General features: G+C 41.1%; 1 protein-coding gene across 3 annotated transcripts; it reads right to left on the bottom strand.

Annotated features, from left to right (window-relative positions):
- Positions 1-4,895: 4,895 nt before the first annotated feature.
- Positions 4,896-17,591, bottom strand: LOC124477740 (transmembrane protein 255B). Of its 3 annotated transcripts, none has more exons than XM_047035729.1 (9): positions 17,326-17,583; positions 16,193-16,332; positions 15,767-15,829; positions 15,469-15,558; positions 8,335-8,415; positions 7,911-7,996; positions 7,639-7,798; positions 6,847-6,942; positions 4,896-6,003 (listed from the first exon to the last, which is right to left on the bottom strand). In XM_047035729.1, exons 1-9 carry the CDS (start codon positions 17,429-17,431, stop codon positions 5,860-5,862), a joined length of 966 nt encoding a protein of 321 aa, XP_046891685.1. In that variant the 5' UTR covers positions 17,432-17,583; the 3' UTR covers positions 4,896-5,859. The 3 variants fall into 3 exon arrangements, with proteins under 3 accessions (XP_046891685.1, XP_046891686.1, XP_046891687.1); XM_047035730.1 differs by lacking the exon at positions 17,326-17,583 and adding an exon at positions 16,761-17,036; XM_047035731.1 differs by lacking the exon at positions 6,847-6,942 and having other exon boundaries at positions 17,326-17,591.
- Positions 17,592-22,339: the final 4,748 nt, after the last annotated feature.

Genomic DNA, 22,339 nt, shown 5'->3' with positions numbered 1-22,339 from the left:
AACAATGTCTGCCATGTTTTTTTTACTTTTTGTATCCATTATGGTTAGAGGAATTAGAGAAATCTCTTTCTGAACGAATGACACAATTGAACTATTACAGTGACAACAGTTCTGTCATAGACAAGGTAAACATTGGACAAATGTTTCTGTAAAACCTTTATTGAAAATAAAATGTATGTGTGGTGCTGTTGGTGTCACCCTTACTAAAAGGAATGGTGTGATCCTTTGTTAGACCAAGTTTCAGAGCCGACATACATACATCAATGTATAAAAATGAATAGAAGAAATTCCAAAAAGCAGTAAATAGACTAAACCAAACACTTTCGTTTCACAAATTAGATTTATGGCTGTTACTCTCACAAGCCTCATATCAATCCTCCTGTCCTACGAAGCCATAATGAGATTTTTTAACTCTGGCCTCCCAGAAAAAGCATCTCCCGAGACGAGGAGAGAGAAGGTACAGGAAACTACGCAACATAAGAAGAAGACGAAGAAAGAAGAAACCCGAATTGATCATGTGATGACATGCAAACTCCTGCAGGGAGGCCACACCAACAAACCCGTGCTCGAGTTCCCACTTAGAACATTCCTTCTGCTTTTCTCCCATCCTCTTGTAATTCCTCCTAGGCCAGCCAGGAGCAATGATCAGCCAGGCAACTGCGGCCCAAGTCCAAGTGCTCCAAAGGACATGGGTGAGAGAACGATCTGTTCTACATGTTTTAGAACATTTTCAATTGGGGTTCTTGGAAATCCATGAGAGCATGTGTAGAACATGTTAACTCCCCACACAGAATGGCCTGGGAGATGGTCCAGCCAGAGCACCACACTGTGCAAACTCTGGACCTTCTTGCAGTGAGGCACCTCTTTCCTATATTTAGTACTGATACACACACATCACAGGATGTCTTATCCTTTATATTACAGATAAAGATTCAATATAAATGCAAATAGCAAGAGCTGTAGATATGTCATGTAAATGCTCTGCCCCCGTCTTCCGCAGGCTGCTAGATCAGGATTGAGATGCCTGTTGACCTATGTGGGTTATGAAAATATGCTGTTGTGTACCTTTGCTAACATTAACTTAGTTTTCCTACACGCATAAGTTCTAGAACCATCCCACAGTGAGTGGTTTCAACATGGAGTTGCCATGTATTGTTTCAACAAATGCAACCCAGAATGGTTTAGAGCCACAAATCCCTATTGTAATGAGAGAATAGCAACTAAACATACATATCATAGACAAAACCCTTCATTCCCTCAGTTTAAACTTTCACAATTGCATAAACTAGACTTTACTTTTACTTTACTTGTCATCATGTATGAACCCATGGGAGTGTACTGGCAAAAAAGAACACAACTTCTGTCACTAATTGTTTTTGTCTACATTTGTAAGCAAATTGGATTTGATATAGATCATTTGATTACATTAGGTTTATAATCACACAGGATCCAAACTCATGTGCGTCTGTCCACATTCCTGTCTCGGAGTATCGTTGGGTTCATGATGGAACACACACACTACCATTGCAAACCACATTTACAGAGGGAAGACATTCACTACAACTCAACAGGTTGCTCTGCTGCCAAGGCTGTTACATTTCTGTGCCAGTGAGGCTGTATGTGTGTGTGTGTGTGTGTGTGTGTGTGTGTGTGTGTGTGTGTGTGTGTGTGTGTGTGTGTGTGTGTGTGTGTGTGTGTGTGAGTGAGAGAGAGAGAGAGAGAGAGAGAGAGAGAGAGAGAGAGAGAGGGAGGGAGAGAGAGAGAGAGAGAGAGAGAGGGAGAGGGAGAGAGAGAGAGAGAGAGAGAGAGAGAGGGAGAGGGAGAGGGAGAGGGAGAGAGAGAGTTTCCTCTAAGCCCATCTCTGGAAGGGAGATATCCCTGCCCTCCAGTCCTTCTCTCTGCCTTCGCTGCTCTTGGCCAGCCACGACCCTCCTTCCTGTTTGGTTAACATGGTTACCACGTAGGGGTCCTTTTCAACAGAGGCGTGAGCAGCTCAGCCAGGGGTCTGTCTTCTGTTCCCCTGGGGGGCTCTAATCCCCTTCTTCCTTGCTCTCTCTGTGTCACACACACTCATACACTCACACACTTATACACTCACACACACGCGGACAGTGTTCCCACATGCACACGGACACGCACACGACTAGAAAATCGCTACCCTGCTCATGGTTGACCTGCCTTAGCCACATTGAAGGGCAATGCCATTATCAACTAATGTATATGACCATACATTCAGGCTGACACAAACATGCACTCACACATATGCATATACAGAGAGAGAGAGAGAGAGAGAGAGAGAGAGAGAGAGAGAGAGAGAGAGAGAGAGAGAGAGAGAGAGAGAGGAGAGAGAGAGAGAGAGAGAGAGAGAGAGAGAGAGAGAGCCAGGAGAGAGAGAGAGAGTAGGAGAGAGAGAGAGAGCAGAGAGAGAGAGACAGAGAGAGAGAGAGAGAGCAGAGAGAGAGAGAGAGAGAGAGAGAGAGAGAGAGAGAGAGAGAGAGAGAGAGAGAGAGAGAGAGAGAAAGAGAGAGAGACACCTGTACAAGACTCTCTGTTTCTTTCTCTGTTATTACCTCTCTGCCTCACACACACATACCCAATCATCACTTTGAGAGAGCAAGAGAGAGAGAATAACTGTGTGCTAGAACAGTGCTAGAAACCTGCTGTCTCCATGGAAACGGGGCCATAACAACCTCCTAGGGCAAGAGTAAGAGCTCTTTGTCTTTCCTCTTCTCTGACTCTCTCTTTCTCTCGACCTCTCTGATTGTTATTCCCTCTCTCGTTATCAGTCGTTCAATCTCTCCGTCTGTTCTTTCTCTCTCTCTCTCTACCTTTGTTACTCTCTCCTTTCTCTTTCTCTAGTTCTAGAATACACTTCCATGAGTCATTTTGTCACCACTAGATTTACCAATCTCCTATTCCGTCTCCCTCTCCTCGCTACTTACTTTTCCTTTGACCATTCTTTCTTCTTTCTCCACCTCCTCCTCCTCCACCTCCTCCTCCTCCACCTCCACCTCCTCGACCTCTTCCTCCTCGACCTCCTCCTCCTCCTCCTAAAAGACAAGCTGGCTTTCCAGGAACACACTGAGAGCAGAGCGAGTCCCGTGGATGTCTCCTGTACTTCAGGAGGAGGGTGGAGTCCTTCATGACCAGCTTCTCCCCCGGCCGGCTGCTTCCCCAGGCCTCGGCACTCTCTCTCTCTCCTCTCCACCGCTGCCACAGCACACGCTCATCATCTCAGCACACACGTGTGATACTGGCTCAGCTGCTTGACATGGCTCCATGGCTGGATGATGTCTGTGTTGTAGAGTTCTCCGTGTAGCGTGAATCTACTGGCTTCATCCCTCCTATATATGGTCCCATATCTCCATATGAAGATCTCTGCTAAATGAATTCATTTAGTAAATATGAAATGTCATCTGCCATCCTCCAAATGTTCTTCCTTTTCTTGTTATTCTCCCCCTCTTCTCTCTCTCTTCTTTGCCCCTCTTCCCAACATCGTCCCCGTCTTCTCTTGGTGAGAGAGAGTCAAGGGGGCCGACAAGGATGCAAGGAGAGAGAGTTTGCGGAGGGAGCAAGAGAGAGACAGGTGCAAGACAGAACCAAGAAACTCCGAGAAGGAATGCGTTTGGGAGGCTCCAATTGCCTTTATTCTAGCATGTCTGTGTGGATGTGTTCCAGCTTGTGTGTGTGTGTGTGTGTGTGTGTGTGTGTGTGTGTGTGTGTGTGTGTGTGTGTGTGTGTGTGTGTGTGTGTGTGAACAGGGCTTAGGGAGATAACAGGGTTTAGAGAAGTCTCTAAACTCCACCTCAAAGCGCTGGAGAAACTTTCTTTCCTCTTTCTGGCTTATCTTTCCTCTCTCGTCAGCTGGGCTATCATGTGCTGCTTCTCTCCTCTCTTCCCCCCCCGACTTCATTACCCTCCATTCCTCTACCTCCTCCCACCTCCGCTCTCCTCTCCCTCTCCTTTTCTCCACTTCCATCCCCTATGCTTTCTTCTCTTTTGGTTCAAAGCTCCGTTAATTCCTTATCTCTTGGAGGGAGTGCTGCAGAGAAAGGGAAGACTGACTGACTTACTGGCTGGCTGACTGGCTGACTGGCTGACTGGCTGACGGCTGGCTGGCTGACTGGCTGAGTACGCACATACACACACACAGACAGTACATGTACACACACAGTACACACACCTTCAGTACAATGTAAACACGTCAGTGTAAACCAGACCATGTCATCTCTCAAAGCAATTACACATAGGATTTGACGTCAGATTCATTACACGCATGATTCTGCTCTCTTGCACACATGAGCAATTTGCTTCCACACAGCCGTGAACACACTCACACAAGCCACATAACACTGAGATGGACCATCATGTCAATGTATTGGGGAGACATGGCAGTAGAATGGAGAGAGAAAGAGACAGAGAGAGAGAGTGGTGTGTGTGTGTGTGTGTGTGTGTGTGCCATGGGAGTGTACTGACAAAAAATAACACAACTTCTGTCACTAATTGTTTTTGTCTACATTTGTAAGCAAATTGGATTTGATATAGATCATTTGATTACATTAGGTTTCTAATCACACAGGATCCAAACTCATGTGCGTCTGTCCACATTCCTGTCTCGGAGTATCGTTGGGTTCATGATGGAACACACACACTACCATTGCAAACCACATTTACAGAGGGAAGACAGAGTCCACCATTTTTGGTTTTATAAACCATGTCCTGTCTGACCAGAGCTCTTTTTCGCCTCAGTGTCCTTCTCTCAAATCTAGAAGGTTCAGAGAGAGCGAGGACAGATTTTTGCTTAACAAAATTACTGACCCACATTTGGTAGATCTTGATGCTGTCGCCATAAAGACCACTGCTAAAAAGGGGAATGAAGAAGAAAGGTTGGATCAAACAGTACCCAAGTTTTTATTATGCAACCCTATAGTCACAATGTAGTATACAAGGTATATATTGTATATGTAAACCTACAGTATAAATTTCACAAAGGTTTTTATGAGTTAACAGTTGTTGTCTTAATTAGTCTAAACGGTTGTGTTATGCTTTCAAAACATGATAGACAACTCAATCTAAATGAGATATTTAAATTTCATGTACATTTGACACTATATCTAACAAATGTCACCTTTTCTTCTAATTAAGGGTTACTGATTATTGGGATACATTACAATTTAGTGCAGTACATTTTTCCATAGATTTGTCTCCTTGTGTTGCGAATGCTTCTCTTCGCATGGTCTGTCACATCACGTTTGTCGTGTTTACTGTTCCTAGAAACAAATATTATACAGATTTTTTGGCTGACGAGGATGATGTTGGTGTGGTGATGAGTTAGATGCTGATGTATCTTGTAGTGATGTGTTAGATAGTGATGTATCTAGTTGTGATGTGTTAGATAGTGATGTATCTATTTGTGATGTGTTAGATAGTGATGTATCTAGTTGTGATGTGTTAGATGGTGATGTATCTTGTTGTGATGTGTTAGATAGTGATGTATCTAGTTGTGATGTGTTAGATAGTGATGTATCTGGTTGTGATGTGTTAGATAGTGATGTATCTAGTTGTGATGTGTTAGATAGTGATGTATCTAGTTGTGATGTGTTAGATGGTGATGTATCTTGTTGTGATGTGTTAGATAGTGATGTATCTATTTGTGATAAGTTAGATGGTGATGCATCTTGTTGTGATAAGTTAGATAGTGATGTGTCATGTGATGGGTGATGGTGATATTTTGGGGCTGCGATGAGTGGAAGTGGTTATGCATCAGTGTGATGATTGTCGGGGAGGTGATGTGGTGGGGTGATGATACTTCAAGTGATATGTCCGGTGGAGGTGGGTAGTGGTGACCAGCAGTGGACATCAGACGGAGAATCCTTGGGACTTGAAGGGCAGAAGGTTATAGAGGGGTGCAAAGGGAGGGGGGTTGGGATCTGGAGCGGAGGTCTCTAGGGAGTCAGTCTGGCTGCCGGAGACAACGCCTGGTGAGAAATACGGGGACTGTCTCTGATGGAACAGGAGGAAAGATAAGATCAGTCAGGAGGGGGATTGCCGTCATTCAGTTCGCTCTCATGCACAGTGTAGTGAAATAGACCAGACACCATTAAATGCTTACATCACCCCTTTAGATAGGAGCAGTAAAACAAACAGCCATGTCAATACACTCCAAATATGGGCGGTTGTTTTTTCAGGATATACTTCTGGTTCTGCTAGCAGTAGAACCACTGGAGATCTTTGTTGTTGTGGCTGCTCTTAAATGAGGGTCTACCCAGAGAGAGAGGTCTGGCTTCTTGAGGACACAGACATCAAATCCACATCTCGCACCTCTACAGATTACATGAGCACTACAATCTCAGTACACAACATCACAACATCAACTACTGTAGAATGTTGATCTTGGAGGGCAAACATGAGATGGACCATATTTTCTGTTTTACATGGAAATTATGATTTATTGCATTTTTATCGTGCTGCACCGCTAATCTGTTTGTTTTCTTTGGTACTGGGTCGGTAAGCGTTGTCAGTTCCAACACTAACATCGATGGGTTGTTTAACAAACAGATAAACGAGTCAGGAGGGAGATGGAATCTCAATGGGCATTGCTCCCTGCCAGAGTAGGGAACATCAGGACAGGGTGGAAAGGCACAGCACAGCCAGAGAGGGTTATGTCAGGATAGCTTCTCACGTCTAGAGGGTCCTCCACCCTCCCACAACTGGTTGGTACATGTCTATGGATGAGGGTGGGAACAGGAGGGCATAGTAGGTGGTGGGTTTGGATTTAGGGAGATTAGGATGAGCGGGCATAAGACGGTGTTTTTTCACAGTGGGGTTCAGGTGTGCGTGACTGACCTGGTTCCCAGCATGTGTGTTGGACTCTGTCAGCAGGGGGGCTGTAGGAGAGGACACATCTCCCCCTTCCGAGGACAACTGGGAGGTGAAGCGCTTCTATATAGCAGACACACACACCCCAATACCTAGATCAGGTTACACTAGCCCCGCTGACCGTGTGTGTGTGTGTGTGGACTTGTTTAGCTATTCTTGTGGGGACCAGAAGTCCCCTTAAGATGAGTAAAACAAACAAAAAATGGTGGTGTGTGCACGTGGGTGTGAGTGAGAGTAGGAATGGAAAGATGGTTATTCTAGGAAACTATTACTCATGCCTTTTTTACGGGACTCCATGCTGTGTCCCATAAATATCCCCCCTTCCCCCACCCTGAAGGGACTATAATGCAATCTGAGTTTGTTAACTTGTTTCTGCTCAGACATTAGACATGTGATAAAAGCCATTCCTTTCTTTGGTATTTCACATTTGGATGTGAAAGAAGGCTTCCCTCTGTGTAAAATACTTGATAGCAATAAAACATGGTCGTGAAATTCCGATGCGTTAGTTACCTAGATTCAGAGCACCACATAGCTACATCTTGAGAACACGTCTTTGGAAAAGCTGCTGGAAACTTACTCTCCATTTCATGTTCGAGCTCTCCTGCACACTGACCTAACTGCTTAGTCTGCAATTGTACAGACCTTCCGAGAAGAAGGCAGATATGTGAATCTACAGAAACAGAACTAATGCAAAGTGAGGCTCTGGCTCTGGGTGTGTACATGTGTGTGTGTGTGCACGTGCGTATGTATTTGTCTCACCAGGTCCTTAACGCTGCCCAGCACAGCTGTGGTGAGGATGCCCGTGAAGAAGGCCACTAGGTTAAGGCTGGTCATGAGCCAGATCATCAAGTACAATGACATCACATCCTGGCAGCTCTGCACACCCACAAACTCATAGTAGTTGTTCATGTATCCTCCACTGCAGAACAGGATGACAGAATGCAAACACAGGTGAATGCTTGTGCATCCATCTTGATATACAATAACCAATGAGGAGTCACGAAAAGAAAGAGTCGAGGGCTCAAGCTCACTTAGCACAGTCGTAGAGGTCACAGCAGTAGCAGGTCCCGCTGCGTACATTCATGGTACAGGACTCTACTAGTCCGCGGCAGGGCACCTGCCACAGGAATAAGACAGTCACAGTTACTCAGCGTAAACTTCAGGCACCATTTAGTCTTACATTACATTTACATTTAGTCATTTAGCAGACACTCTTATCCATAGCGACTTACAGTAAGTACAGGGACATTCCCCCCGAGGCAAGTAGGGTGAAGTGGCCCAAGGACACAACTTTGTTTGGCACGGCCGGGAATTTAACTGACAACCTTCAGATTACTAGCCTGATTCCCTCACCGCTCAGCCATCTGACTTACTTGAAACTATTGACCCATGACATCCATACATAAGTGGCTCTTCATCCTCAGTTTAAATGATGACTTTAACATCTGTACGTACAGCGGCGTAATAGTTTTCATAGATGTAGCTGCTTCCACTGGTGTAGAATTGACATCTACCAGCCTTCAGGGGGCGCACATCCTGGGGGGCGGGGGTAAAGAAAGATTTGTTTTCATTTTGGCAAAGTTTCTTTTTCGCTTCAGTAAAACATAATGATGATGTTAGTTTGACAACAGAATACATGGAGTCTGATTCCACAGCTGCTTGTAAAAATGCCTTTGGTATTAGACGTTGCGAGCTGCAGGCATGTTGTTCCTGTGAGCTGAAGCACAAGACGGAACCAAACATAGCCAAGCAGTTCAACATATAGCAACTTATATCTTGCACATTTCAGATCCAGTTCTTCAGTAACAGATATATGATCTGCATCAACAATGAAGTTGATTACAAATATTAAACCTTGTGTTATCTTCGGGTCATTCTGACCCATCAGTCATTGTGACCCACCATTGTATTACGACAACTTTACTCTATACAAAAACAAAGTGAAGCATTTTCTTTTAACCGTTGGGCTGTCTCAGACCCCCCACATTGCGAAGGTTAAATTTGTATTTGTTTTTGTGTTGGGTAAAATTGGGTAAACAACGATGGTTCGTTATGAATCTTTGGGTCATGTGACCCGAAGGCAGCACAAGAGTTAAACTCTCTCAAAAACGCTTTAAATTCCAGACAAGGCTCCAAATGTAGCCATGATGTAAAACACACTGGTGTTTTAATTGCATTGTAAAAAAACAACAAACAAGAAAGCTATGTATGCTTTTCAGGGCCGCCTCAAGCCTTTATTGGGCCTTAAGCAAAATTGATTTGGGGGCCCCTCGGCATCGCTTATTGTTGTTTTGTTGTTTTTTTTTTTACATAATACATTAAACTGTAATTTGATTTGCTCTTGGGGGCCCTCTGGTAGGCACAGGGACCCTAAGCAGCCACTCAGTTTGCTTATGCCTTGGGCCGGCCCTGATGCTTTCTTAACCCTTTGATAGACAACCTATATACACCTTCTAATGCACAGCATGGATCAAAAATGACCCGCATTCATTTCCTATAACATTTCATGTGTAAGGTTGGGCGTCATCTTGCCCCCACCTCTAATATGCTAAAGTCTGGAGGTTCTGGACGGTCTCAACTTGAAGGCTCTCACACTCCATTGATTTGGTCTAATTGGTTGTTCTTGTGTATTTAAGGAATGGCGAAACGATTGTTCTGTGGATTCTTGATCTCCTGAGACCGTCTCCTCAGCTCTGGCTTGTCCTTGTACTCATTCTACTTGCTCACCTCTTGCTTTCTATCTCTGGTTTAGAATAATCATGGTAGCATAGGTAAGAATTAACTTTCATTTTGTAACATGTTTGCCTTGTAATTGATTTGCTATCTTATTAAATGCCTATTTAATTTGAACCTTTCTTTGACCATTCTTGCTCTGATTTAACCCATAGAGTCAAATTGGTGGCCAAGCCGCGAAGCGGCGAAGCCACCTTAAGTGTTTCTACGTATTCTTATTCTTCTTCTTATTATTATTATTATTATTATTATTACACATCTTCTTCTGCCATGGGAGTCTATGGCAGCCCCTAGAACCAATTGGTTAGAAGTTGTGAATTTTGGCACACTATTTGGGACCAGTCCCCTCATCAATTTCACCAAGTTTCATGTCTCCCATTCCAACCATCTAGCGCCACCAATGGGTCAAAGTTGAAGGTGTGTTTACACATGTTACTTTTGAACCATATGCCCCATTGTCCAAAATGAGGTATTGTTGGATTCCCTGGATCAAGACGAGTTCAACGCACTCTATGACATCATACCCAGTTCTATAGATTCTCCGCCATTTTGAATGTAAAGGAAAAGCGTTTTTTCGCTACTCCTCCTACAATTCTTGTCGAATCTTCTTCAAAATTGCCACAGATGATCTTCAGACCAAGCCTCACAAAAATTTTCCCCTGGAGCTTTGATTTTCGCAACCGTTTGTTATATACAGCCACATCAAATTGATGTGGCTGAATTGATGTGGCCGCCATTTTGAATATAACGTTTTTTCGCTACCTCTCCTATAAGGTTTGTCCAATCTTCACCAAATTTGGCACAGATCATCTTCAGACCAAGCCACACAAAAGAAATCACATGTTTTTTAGACTTTCTACACTCGACTGGAACAGCCAATCAAAGTCATCAGCCAATCAAAATCGTCAACCAAGCCACCATAAAAGAAGTGAGGTCATATCTCAGCACGTCTTTACTGCATTGACAACAAATTTGGTATAGGGACGAGGGACCCTGTTCTAAAGAAGTCCAAAATAGGTCATGCCATTTCACCTCTAGGTGGCGCTGCAATAGGCAAACATTTTCAGACCAAGCCTCACAAAAGACATCACATGGCGTTTTGATTTCTGCAACCGTTTGTTAGTTACAGCCAATCAAATTGAGCAACTGATCCGGAAAAAGGAAGTGAGGTAATATCTTAGCCAAGCTTTGATGCATTGACTCCAAACTTGGTGTATGGACTCAAAGCCCTCTTATTAAGAGGTTTGAGACAGGTAGTGTCATTTGACCTCTAGGGGGCATTACAATAGGTAGGATTGTGTTTTGACCAATAACTGTTGATTTGTTTGGCGTATTTAAGCAATTCCTATGTCTCGTGATATCTTAGGAGATCCCGCGTCTGATGCATGTTAACGCGTGATACCAGACGAATTGATGAGGCCGCCATTTTGAATGAATGAATAAAACTTTTTTCCTTACTCCCACACAATGTATCCAATATTCACCAGATTTGGCACAGATTATCTTCAGACCACAATCACCTTGCCATGTAAAAATATGACTGAATTACAGCTGTTTAACGCGGGCCAAATCTGACCCTGCGTGCCACAGGAGAAACGGCTTCCTTTTTGTATTCAGTAACTGTACACAGCAATTCCCAGTGCTGATAATGGCTCACTGGGATAGACTGGCTCCGTTGAAGTGCAAGGTCGTAGGTTCGAATCCAGGCAAAGTCTCAGGCATGTCATGATACTGGTTTATCTGTTTAGTGAAGCCAGGTATGTGACAGTAGCTGTCGAGCAGTATAATCATAATGGCCACGATAATGTTTCATTCTCAGGGGATTTATACTCATGAAGAATCCGATGTATTGTGCTTTGTAGATATAGTGAATCTACATCTAGCCAGTGCATCGGATTTCTTGCATCATAACTTCTGAACAGATTTGTCATAAATCACAAGATTGGTCTCTTCTGATTCTACGTGGCATACCAAGTCGAAATATATCACATTGTCCCGTGTCCACCATTTTGGGCGTCGGCCATTTGGAATTTTCATAAAAACATACTTTTTTGAACTCCTCGTTTGCCGTTGCTCCTATTTTCATGGACATGTAATCAAATCATTTTCAGACTACAATCACCTCGATTTGTCAAAATATGACTGAATTACAACTTTTTATACTTGGTTCAAATCTGACAACGCTTCCCACAGGAAAAACGGCTTACTTTTTTTTACATAGTAACTGAACACAGTAATTCCTTGCACTGAGAATAGCTCACTGGGATAAGACGGGTTCCTCTGAAGTGTAAGGTCATAGGTTCGAATCCAGCGAAAGTCATTACGCATGTCATGATACTTGTTTATCTGTTTAGTGAAGCCAGGTATACCACAGTAGCTGTCTAACAGTATAATCACAATGGTAATGATAATGTTTCAATCTCAGGGGATCTATACTCAAGAAGAGTCAGATTTATTGTGCTTTACAGATATGTGTCCTCTAACCCCTAGGGGGGCGATCCCATGTCTGACACATGTTAACTTGTGATACCAGCCAAATTGATGCCGCCATTTTCATTAATTAATAAAACGTTTTTGTCCTACACAAAATGTATCAAATATTCACCAACTTTTACACAGATTATCTTCAGACCACAATCACATTGACATATCAAAATAGGACTGAATTACAGCTGTTTAAACTTGGGACAAATCTGACAACCGCTTGCCACAGAAAAAATTCTTTATATTTTTACGCAGTCACTGAAATCTGATTTCCAGCACTGAGAATAGCTCACTAGGATAAATTGGTGTCCTGGCAACGTCAGAGGTTCAAATCCAGCCAAAGCTGACAAGCTTGTCATGTCTCTGATTCTCTGTTTAGCGAGACTATAAGCCACTGCAAAGAAAGCCAGATAAACCAGCAGTCACTAGATGTCGAAAGTTTCTTCTGGGTCATCTGACCTGCTTGGCCACCACATTGCTGCTTGCAGCTATATTAACTATAATTATATTTGTAATGGCATTATTTGGTTCATGTTAATACACTGTTCAGTTTCCCATCTTCCTAAGGGAATTCGATTTGGTTGTTTGGACAATATTTAACCCCATACACGTGTATGGCTGAGTGTTTATTTACTATATATTTTTAAATCAATTCATTTCATTATTTAAAATTATAATTATTCATTAAGTATATTGTTTTTGAGTATCTTGCTTTCTGAATAAAAATGTTTTTGTGTTACTACATCAAGTTTACAGACATGGGTCAAAAATGACCCATATGTATTCACTATGGAATTTGATAGAAACTTTTGATATTTGCAATTTGGAACATATTTACTGTGAATAACCTTTCACATGCCACACATTTCAGAACTCAACACGGCTGCTTTGCTTGGGAGATGTTCATCAGTGACAACAGCATTGAGGAGGTTCTGAAATGCAACAACTTAGAGATGAAGAGCTGCAGCAGCAAAAGGGAAAGCGTGAAGAAGCATCGACAAACAGGAATTCATGGACTATCTGTTTGACCCTCCTATCAGGGAAGGACAAGAGCCTAGATGTGGCCTTGAGGGAGTTTTTTTATCCAATTGCAAAATCCAATGTATAAAGCCACCATGGGGCTAAAGAGATTTGAGGATATCCTTAGCTTCATAAGGTTTGATGATAAGAGCTCCTCTTGTGGCTCGGTGGTAGTTGCATTTTATTTTTACCCTTTCCATCATCTCTATAATATACTTTTGGAGCTGTGATTTGGCTTTCATGCGCCTCTTATGTGGCATGACAAGCTCCTTTCCTAGCTCCTTGTTGAACTGCCGCTTGGTCACACCACCCAGGTAATCAGGGTGTTGGTGTAGAAGTTAGTGTAGGATTGAGGGTCACAACATCCAGCACATTGTGCTAGCCACCTCTGTGTTCTCCACTTACATGAGTAGGTGTGAACTATCTGATCCATTGTGTCCACTCCTGCATTTGTTTTGTTACAGTACTGGATCCCAACATTTTTGTCATCCACTGCTTTGTCATCATGCATCATGAGGACAACAGCTTTTCCCTTCTTCAGCACATATCTCACCATAGTCATGTTGCCATTGAATCCAAATCAAATGGCAACATGTTCTGAACTTGATTTGGATGCCTTCGTGACTTGTATGTCCAGCTTGTTCTGGCAAAGAGTCTCCACAAAGTTCAGGTTCTTCTCGAGAAGCTTCTCAGTCGGAGGGACACTGGAATTGTAGAATACTCAAGTCTACCACATATGGGACCCTCACATCGCACATCCAGCATATTTTAATTCCAAATTTTACAGACTTGTTGGGCATGTATGCTCTTCTCTGGTGACAAAGTTACTGGGAATGAACCGTCTTCTGCAATTAGCCAGAAAACAGTCATACACATACCCGAATGACGCTTTGAGATGTGTTTCTTGTCATCATGCGTCACTGGCTTTAAATTAACCACAATTTATTCCAGCACTGCAACTTTGATCTTGAAAACCATCTGCAACAACATTTTGAGCTGTTATAATTTGATTTATGTTTTTTTTACCTGCCTGTTGGTTTTTTCTCCAACAACAGTAATTTGTCTTTATTCTACACAAGTTACCTGATCAACCAGCTAATTATTAGATTCAGGTGTGCTTGATTGTTGGAGCTAAACCCTACAGGCAGGTGGCTCCCCAGGAGCAGGGTTGGAGACCCCTGTTTAAGAGTTTTCTCACACCTGATTCAAATGATTGAGTTGTTATCTAGCTCAGCAGATGCCTGATAACGACCATTCATTTGAATCAGGTGTGTTGGAGCAGGGGAAACATACAGGGCAGGGATGTCCCTAAGGACTAGGGTTGAGAACTATAAAAAATATATGAGAACCCTAAAATTAGGGTGGGAGAGAGAAGAAAGGAGTGAGTAGAATTAGGTTGGGAGGGAGGAGAAAACAGTGTCAGTAAAAAGGGAGAGGGAAGAGGCTAAGGAGTCAGAAGATTCTTCATATTTCATTGCATTTCATTGAGAAAGATGGTAAAATGTGTGACACAGTAGTTTTAACAGCATAATATATGATTTTTTTCTATGATTTTTGTTAATCCATATTTCTTCTTTCTCCTTCTATTGTTTCTTATTTCTGTACAACCCAAACGCATGCTGTCTACCTGAGAGGACAAAAACTATTGTGTATAAAAAATGTGTATAAAATAAATAATATTCAACATTTTTGTATGCCTAAAGAGGACTAAAAACACATGGGGGAAAAAATCCAAACTAAGGTTGTCATAATTCATGTATGAAAGGGCTAAGTTGTTGCATTTCAGAACCTCCTCAATGATGTTGTCACTGATGAACATCTCCCAGCCTAAAAGCAGCCATGTTGAGTTGTGAAATGTGTGGCATGTGAATGGTTATCCACAGTAAATATGTTCCAAATTGCTAAAATTAAGTAAATATCAAAAATTCCTATCAAACTCAATAGGAATACATATGGATCATGTTTTACCCATGTCTGTAAACTGAAAGTAGTAACACAAAAACAATGTTTGTTTATAAAGTTGGAAAAGAAAAACAAAAATAACTATTTGTGGTGATCAAAAACAAGATATTTAATGAATACTTGGAACATTAAATTATGAAATAAATTGATTTTAAAGGATATGGCAAAGAAACACTCAGCCATACATGACATTTCATAGGAAATGAATGTGGTACATGTTGTGCATTAGAGGGGTAGTGATACAACAATCATTTATTTTTTTAAGTAAGAAAGAAAATATGAAATTAAGGACTTTGATGACTAAAAACAAGTTAATTGAGGAATACCTGGAATACTGAATGATTAAATTACTTTTTTTGCGAAGAGGGCACCATGCCTCTGCCAACTCACCATGTTGAAGACGATAAAGACACCATCCACCACCAAGCAGAGGAAAGAGGTCATGACCCCGAGGCTGAGAAAAACGATGGCTGCCACAATCTGCAGGAGTGACATACATGTTTCTGATTGAGGGTTTCCAGGCCAGAGAGAGAGAGAGAGAGAGAGAGAGAGAGAGAGAGAGAGAGAGAGAGAGAGAGAGAGAGAGAGAGAGAGAGAGAGAGAGAGAGGGAGAGAGGGAGATGGAGAGAGAGCTGTGAGAGGAGGGGAAATTAGGAGGTAAGGAATGAGACAAAAAAGGAGAATATACCAGCTGCTTGCGGTTTTCCTCAAGACAGAGTCCAAGAACACCCAAGAAGGATCCAAAAGCCAACTGCATAAAACAGCATACAGTCTCAGAACATGATAACCACAAAACTTTCACAAACACAATTTCTGGCCCATTCTATAGTAAACCTTTAAAATTGAAAATTACAATTTTAATACCTGTCATAAACTCCTTTCATTTTCGTCACCTGCCAAGCCCCCCAAAACATCTCAAACAAGATCGACACAACACTGTAACGTACTTTGAGGCTAACCACATCACATTTACTTATTGTTTTACAAGAAAGTGAAATGCAAAGTGGAGTTAAAGTTTCCATTTTGCTCTGTTTCTTTCATGGTCCGTATATAACACAGTCCTGGCTGTTTACAGTCACCTAGACAACTTAATTGTGAAGATGCAGACACTCACAATGACTCCGGAGGAGTAACCGATGATGCTCAAACTTTCTGAGCGTGTGGTTGTGTAGATCCCAAGGACAACCAGGAGGAGAGAGAGACAGAGCATGCCCAGTACCAGCAAGAGACATCTTCTTCTCCTCATCATCGTCTCTGTCATTCCAAAGACACAGACATTATTGCACTAATGCATACAGCTTATTATACTTATTGTATGACCTAATTATTAATGAATATAATTTAGGTTGAAGCAAGACCAAACTACGATTTTTATTTTATTTAATAATCGTATTCATAATTAGATTATAATGTTGCTAATTGTCATCCAACTGCGAGAAAATATAGTTACTTGTCAACCAAATTCATTAAAAGAAGATCAAAATTCTCTAATATCTCAGTTTCTAACACAGAGTTTGCCGTTCAGTATAATGGACATACATCAAACTGTTTTGGTTGACGACATTGTATTTAAATAGCTTTCAAGGATTATGATCAAACAACAGAAAAAAAGATGTAACCTAATTTACAGTTAGCCTAAACAAAAAAAATTGTGATGTCATCACCCCATCAGTTAAAACTACCTTTTTGAATGCGAATGGAAGCGGTTTTGTCCCAGTCCGCAACGTCCGCAATGATCCTAGTTTTCATGTTCTCTTCAATTCAAATTAATCCAGTCAATCGCAAACACCACGGATTATGTCAACTCTTCTGTCGTGTAGAGGCAATAATTCAACAGGTTAGCGCCCGTTGAGAATCTTATGTAGTGTTTTGTGCGATTGGCTGCAATCTTCACAGGAGGCAGGCGTGTCCCTTTAAGTTGTTTAGCTGTCAAGATGCATGATACGTTTGCTCCAAGAACATGATCCTAGTTTTTAGCTGAGTCTGAGTCTAAGACATTCACTCCCTATTTTTTTGCTTTTTAGTGGCAGTCAGGATCAGCATCTAAAAGACACCACATTAATATGAAATTGTAGCCTATTCCAAACAAATGTGTTTATTTCTGACATATATCATTGTGTCAGCGTCGATAGCGGAAGCCTGTCAGTTTGTTTTTGTTCCCTTATCACATGGCTGTGATGACAGTTTTTAATTGATGCAGTTTTGTAGTAGGGACAAATTAAAGTAGAAGTGAAAGAACGTTTTTACCTCTAGAACCCAGAGCCATGGTTGAAGCGGTGGTCCTGACAACACGTTCCCTTAGACACCACACATTTCGGAGAGTACCCAAGTTGTTCCATATATTTATTTTCATTTAGGCGTTCAGACCGTATAAGTGAAGCTAATGAGGTCTCAAGAGCCAAACACAATCAGATAGATCCCACTGCCAAACTCTTCAAACTTTTGCCTGGAGCATCCCAATGAAACAATACATCCCTTCAGACACAAGAAAACCGCTCGACATGGTCCTGAGTCTGTATGTACTGTAAACAACAACACATGGAGTTCTTGGCCTCATACACTTACACATTGCATTAAATTAAGAAAAATAAAACATCTGTCAAACTAGATCATACTTTCTGACTGTAAAATAAACAGCTTGGCTTATGAAATGTCTATTTCTATCTTTGGCAGTATTTATACAGTGCTATGCAATCATTTAAGACGCAGGGGATTATAAGGATAGACAGACAGATCCAGCCATTGATTCTCTATAGCTGTATTCTGTGGTTTGTGAAAGCAAATGTATTATGCTGTGTTGTACACCTATAAATCCTGATAAACTAGAAAAGTGGTTGCAGATTGATTAGCGAGGGGGGACCAGGATGGATGGGCCAAGAACCGGTAGGGCAGCCTTTTTGTCCTGCTGTAGATCACTGTTATTTGCAGAAGACCACCAGTGGAGTTCTCCTAGGTAGGCTGGTTCCATGCAAGTCACAAACACAGATAAACCCTCCTATGTTTTAGAACTATGTCTGAAAGTCATACCTTAGTATTCACAACCTTGAAAAAGTTACAAGGTTAAAAGCTCTGGAAAGTTGTATTTTTTGAGTCAGTCAAATAATAACTTTAATGCAACATCTCTGAGATGTCTTATATAAATATTTCAAATCTTTCCTTTATTATGAGTCATAAGGAGCCATTTCATTGCACATTTCATAAAACACAATGCATCAGCAGTTTTTACAAGCCAGGGGTAAATGCAGTCATATAAAAAAATCAGTTTTCTAGCAGGATCTTACTAGGATCTCTGCCTGTTTCTGTCTTTCTGATTTGGCAGAAGGGCAGTATTTGTGCTGACGAACAATTTCACGATACAGTTTAAAAAATATATGTTTACAGAAACCTTTGATGCTTTTTAACCAGGCAGGTTAAAGTCGGTTAAATTCGATTAATGGTTAAAACATATTCAGAAACCCAAACAGTGGATGATCGAGATGGAATGGAGACAAAAGATCCACTATAATCAGGAACATTTGTTTATTTTGTCACCTTTTCAACGGTTGACAATGAAAAACATCAAAAATCTCATCCAAATTATGTTTAAAACCACAAAAACTTTTCAATGTTGAACATAAACACCCCAAGCTAGCACCAAATTATTGATACATGCAATAACCTTTTCAATGTTTTGACATCTCTCTGCCACACTAATTAATTCAATTAATATGTGATCTATTTTTGTGCACTTCATTTCCCCCAGAAACGTGTACACATTTATACATAAATGCATTCAAAAGGAAAAATAGAAATTATATTTGTTCAGCAGGCTACTTTGCAGCCTTCCACCTACAATTGGACAGTTTTTCTCATTCTTTCTCACAGATCCTCAAATTCTGTCAGATTGGATGGGAAATGTCCATTAACAGTCATATATAACTTGATACAAGTTTTATATGAGATTGTGGTTCAGACTTTGGCTGAACCACAAGGACATTCCGAGACTTGTGCTGAAATCACTCCAATGTTGTTTGGGCTGTGTATTTGTGAAATGCGAAACTTCAAACTGAGGCTGGAGCAAGTTTTCTTCACAGATATCTTGGTTACACGTTACATGACAGTGTTCCTCTTACTGTTAAGTACTGTGAAATAGACAATGCAACTCATTAAGTGCTTCATATAAGTATATTGTGGAACAGTCCATAGGTATGCATCATTTTATATGTGCAATATTTGACACATATTTAGCAGCATATTTATATTGTAAAGAAGCTCAGCAAAGGATATACATATACAGTCTAAAATATATCAATAACTTATATTTGCAAACAGTTTATATACATTCATTTGATATGTAAATTAAAAGTTAAATGTCTAATACACCATCAACAAAAATTGAACAAGTTTCCAGTAAATTATTTAGTGATGTGAGGGTATGTACATTGATAGAAACATTTAACATCTATTTAAAAAATACCAACGGCACACAAGAAGGGGTCAGAATACTCTCCATAGGCTGTATGTGGGTGTTCAGAGTGCCTTGCACAACATTAGGTAGGCTGGTCAATTGTGCTTTCTTGGCAAATTACTAGGTGTAAATTAGTGTTTTGTGTGTTTTTTTGTGGGCATTATTGGTGTGTGTCACAACACTGTGCTATTATACCTATGCTACTACTGTAGAAGATATATGTCTGGTTAGGCCCCTTTTGTCAAAAACATCACCCCTTCTTTCAGTTCAGTGGAGGTGCAAATCATATTGGTCCGACATTTGTGACACTTAAGAAGAGTGCCAAAGTCTTATTTTCCTTTGCTGAAACTACGAGCCATGATTTACTCACCACATTGTAAGAGTCCAGGATGATAAGCAGTTAAATTAGATACACTGAAAGATAAAAGGTTTCTATCTATCTGGTGATAGTGATAGATTGCAGCATAATAAAATGTAATGATTCTCTATGTTAAATAAAAGGTATCTTGATATGTTATTTGTTCTTGTATATCATCATTTCAAACAGGTTTGTGACATTCTTTTTTCTGCTGGTCAGTAAACCACATGTGCAAAAGTCAAATAGCAAATTCCAGACCCTCCTTTCTCTGAATTTAGTATCCTACTCTCAGGGACATCATAAATATACTGTACACCATAAATTGGAGAGAACTAACCATACAAGTGTTTGTGTGTCTGTGTGTCTGCATGTCTGTGTGTGTGTGTGGTCTGTGATCTGTTTGGTAACTTTAAGTTTGTATCTGCTCTCTGTGTGGAGCTGAAGATGGAGACCCATTTCCTCAAAATCTTTACAAGCAACAGCTACACACAAAATAGACAGCATAGACTCTTTCCTCAGAAATCCTGAAAACAGATGCTTTCACAGTAATGGGAGCCCCTGGGGACCCAGATCATATTCACATTCTTTGTAGTCAGATTTGTTATGTTACATTATGTGTCCTGAAGAGTTTCTCAAGAGCCCGTAGCAGTGCATTCTGGTCAACTTAGTCATAGATTAAAGCCACGACTCAGTTATTTGTGCATGTGTGCTAGTAAAGAAAGAAGTATAGACAATGTTTTTGTAATATGACTGGACTTCTCTGCATGAGACTTCTTTACACATTTGTTTAAACCCATAGCTATTAATGTGCTTATTAAGTATATAAACACACACACACACACATAATGCTGTCCTTGACACACAGTATGAAACAGGAAAAACGTTAATTTTACTGTGCTTTTTATGTCACAAACCCTGACTTGATTTACTTTTAAAGTGACACAGATACCATATCTGGGAATACTGGTTCACTTTAAAGTAAGCTTTCTCATTGATGCTATGACTTCCGTGTCTTCACCACAGTGACCTTACAATCCACTGGAACTATTGGGCCATCTCTCTGACCTCCACCTCAGCTATCTCTGCTAGGCACGGCCGCAGATCGGGAGCATCCTACAGATCTGGAAGAATAGATGAGAGACAGATGTTTAGTGAGAGAGGGGAGTTAGCGAGAGGTGGGAGAGATGGGATGCTTCCTCTCTGGGCAAGTCAGAGACCTTGTCTCTTTCATGTCCCTGGACTCAGAGATCTTGGTGGTGCAGCAAAGTCAGGTAGTCTTGCCAAATGGGAAGCAACGCAAAGTAACACTTATGCACATCAGCATGGGAACAGGTTTGTCTGTAAATTGAGAATGAAAGCTACATAGGAAATGTATGCCATGGCCTGCAAAAAAACATTTTTCTGAATCCGATAGCCTCAGCATCCGGTTCCCTGTACATCTCCGGGACACAGCGGGATCATCCGTGGCTCCTGCACAGATGATCACTGCCTGAGCCTCTTTGAGGACTCCCAAACAGGAGACGGGGCAGGGGGGTTAATCACTCCACCCCAGCCCTAAACATGAAGCATATATCTGCTGTTGGTGTGAGGTACTTCCTTGTGATTTAGGTTAGACCTACCACGTTTATTATTTTTTCATTCCGTTTTAAAAGAGGTATAGATTTAACACGTATTTGAACAGCTGCTGTAGGGCGTTCACGCTGCCTCTTCATTTGTTCATCACTCACTGAGATTAAATGATTTGACATAGCCTGATTTAGAATGACGTGCTTTCAGTGCTGTTAAAAAGAACGTATTGCTCATGCTCATGTTAATGCTTGTCAATGAGAAGTAGCCTAGTGGGCTAGAACTAAAAAAAGGGCACTACAATAAGTTCATGACTTCTAATTCCAGACGCTGTGATGAAATAGAAGACGGGACTGGGAGAGAAAGCTGTGGAGCTCCGCATAGAGGAAACACTCAAACACACCCCGGCAGCCCATTCAAAACCAGCCAGGTGAATGAATCATGTTTGCAACTTCCATAGCCAATCTTTCACATGGCTATGACACAAATCTAGAATCACATAATATTTTAATTGATGACGTATATTATTTTAGATGTGATTTTTTTAATGACTTGTATAGCCCCTTTTCACACGTGCGATTATGTTAATCGAACACTAACTTATTTTGTGCTTCCTTGTCAGGGCCAACAGACAGAACTCATAGCGGGGATTGGAAGAAGATTTTAATTCATTTTTTGCACTGTTTGTTTGGCACTTTTGTTTTGCAGTGTTTGTTTTGCAGTGTTTTTTTCTTTGCAGTGTTTGTTTTGCAGTGTTTTTTTCTTTGCAGTGTTTGTTTTGCAGTGGCCCTTTTTCACGTATGTATATATTTTGGCCATTTTAGTTTTTTAATTGTAAATGTTACATGCATACTTTGTGCATTGTCATTTTAGCAGATGCTCTTATTTAC

Source organism: Hypomesus transpacificus, chromosome 15, assembly GCF_021917145.1.
Source record: "Hypomesus transpacificus isolate Combined female chromosome 15, fHypTra1, whole genome shotgun sequence".
Classification (NCBI taxonomy): domain Eukaryota; kingdom Metazoa; phylum Chordata; class Actinopteri; order Osmeriformes; family Osmeridae; genus Hypomesus; species Hypomesus transpacificus.
The sequence above is the reverse complement of the archived record's forward strand: the minus strand, read 5'-3'. Positions and strand labels throughout refer to the sequence as shown.

Bases quoted from the DNA above. Each gene is read 5' to 3' on its own strand.
- LOC124477740 (XM_047035729.1), bottom strand. From the start codon at position 17,431: ATGAAAATAAATATATGGAACAACTTGGGTACTCTCCGAAATGTGTGG. The intron at 7,799-7,910 runs GTGAGCTTGAGC...CCTGTTCTGCAG, and splicing joins GACCTCTACGACTGTGCTAA to TGGAGGATACATGAACAACT. The intron at 6,004-6,846 runs GTCAGTCACGCA...CTGTTCCATCAG, and splicing joins ACACACATGCTGGGAACCAG to AGACAGTCCCCGTATTTCTC.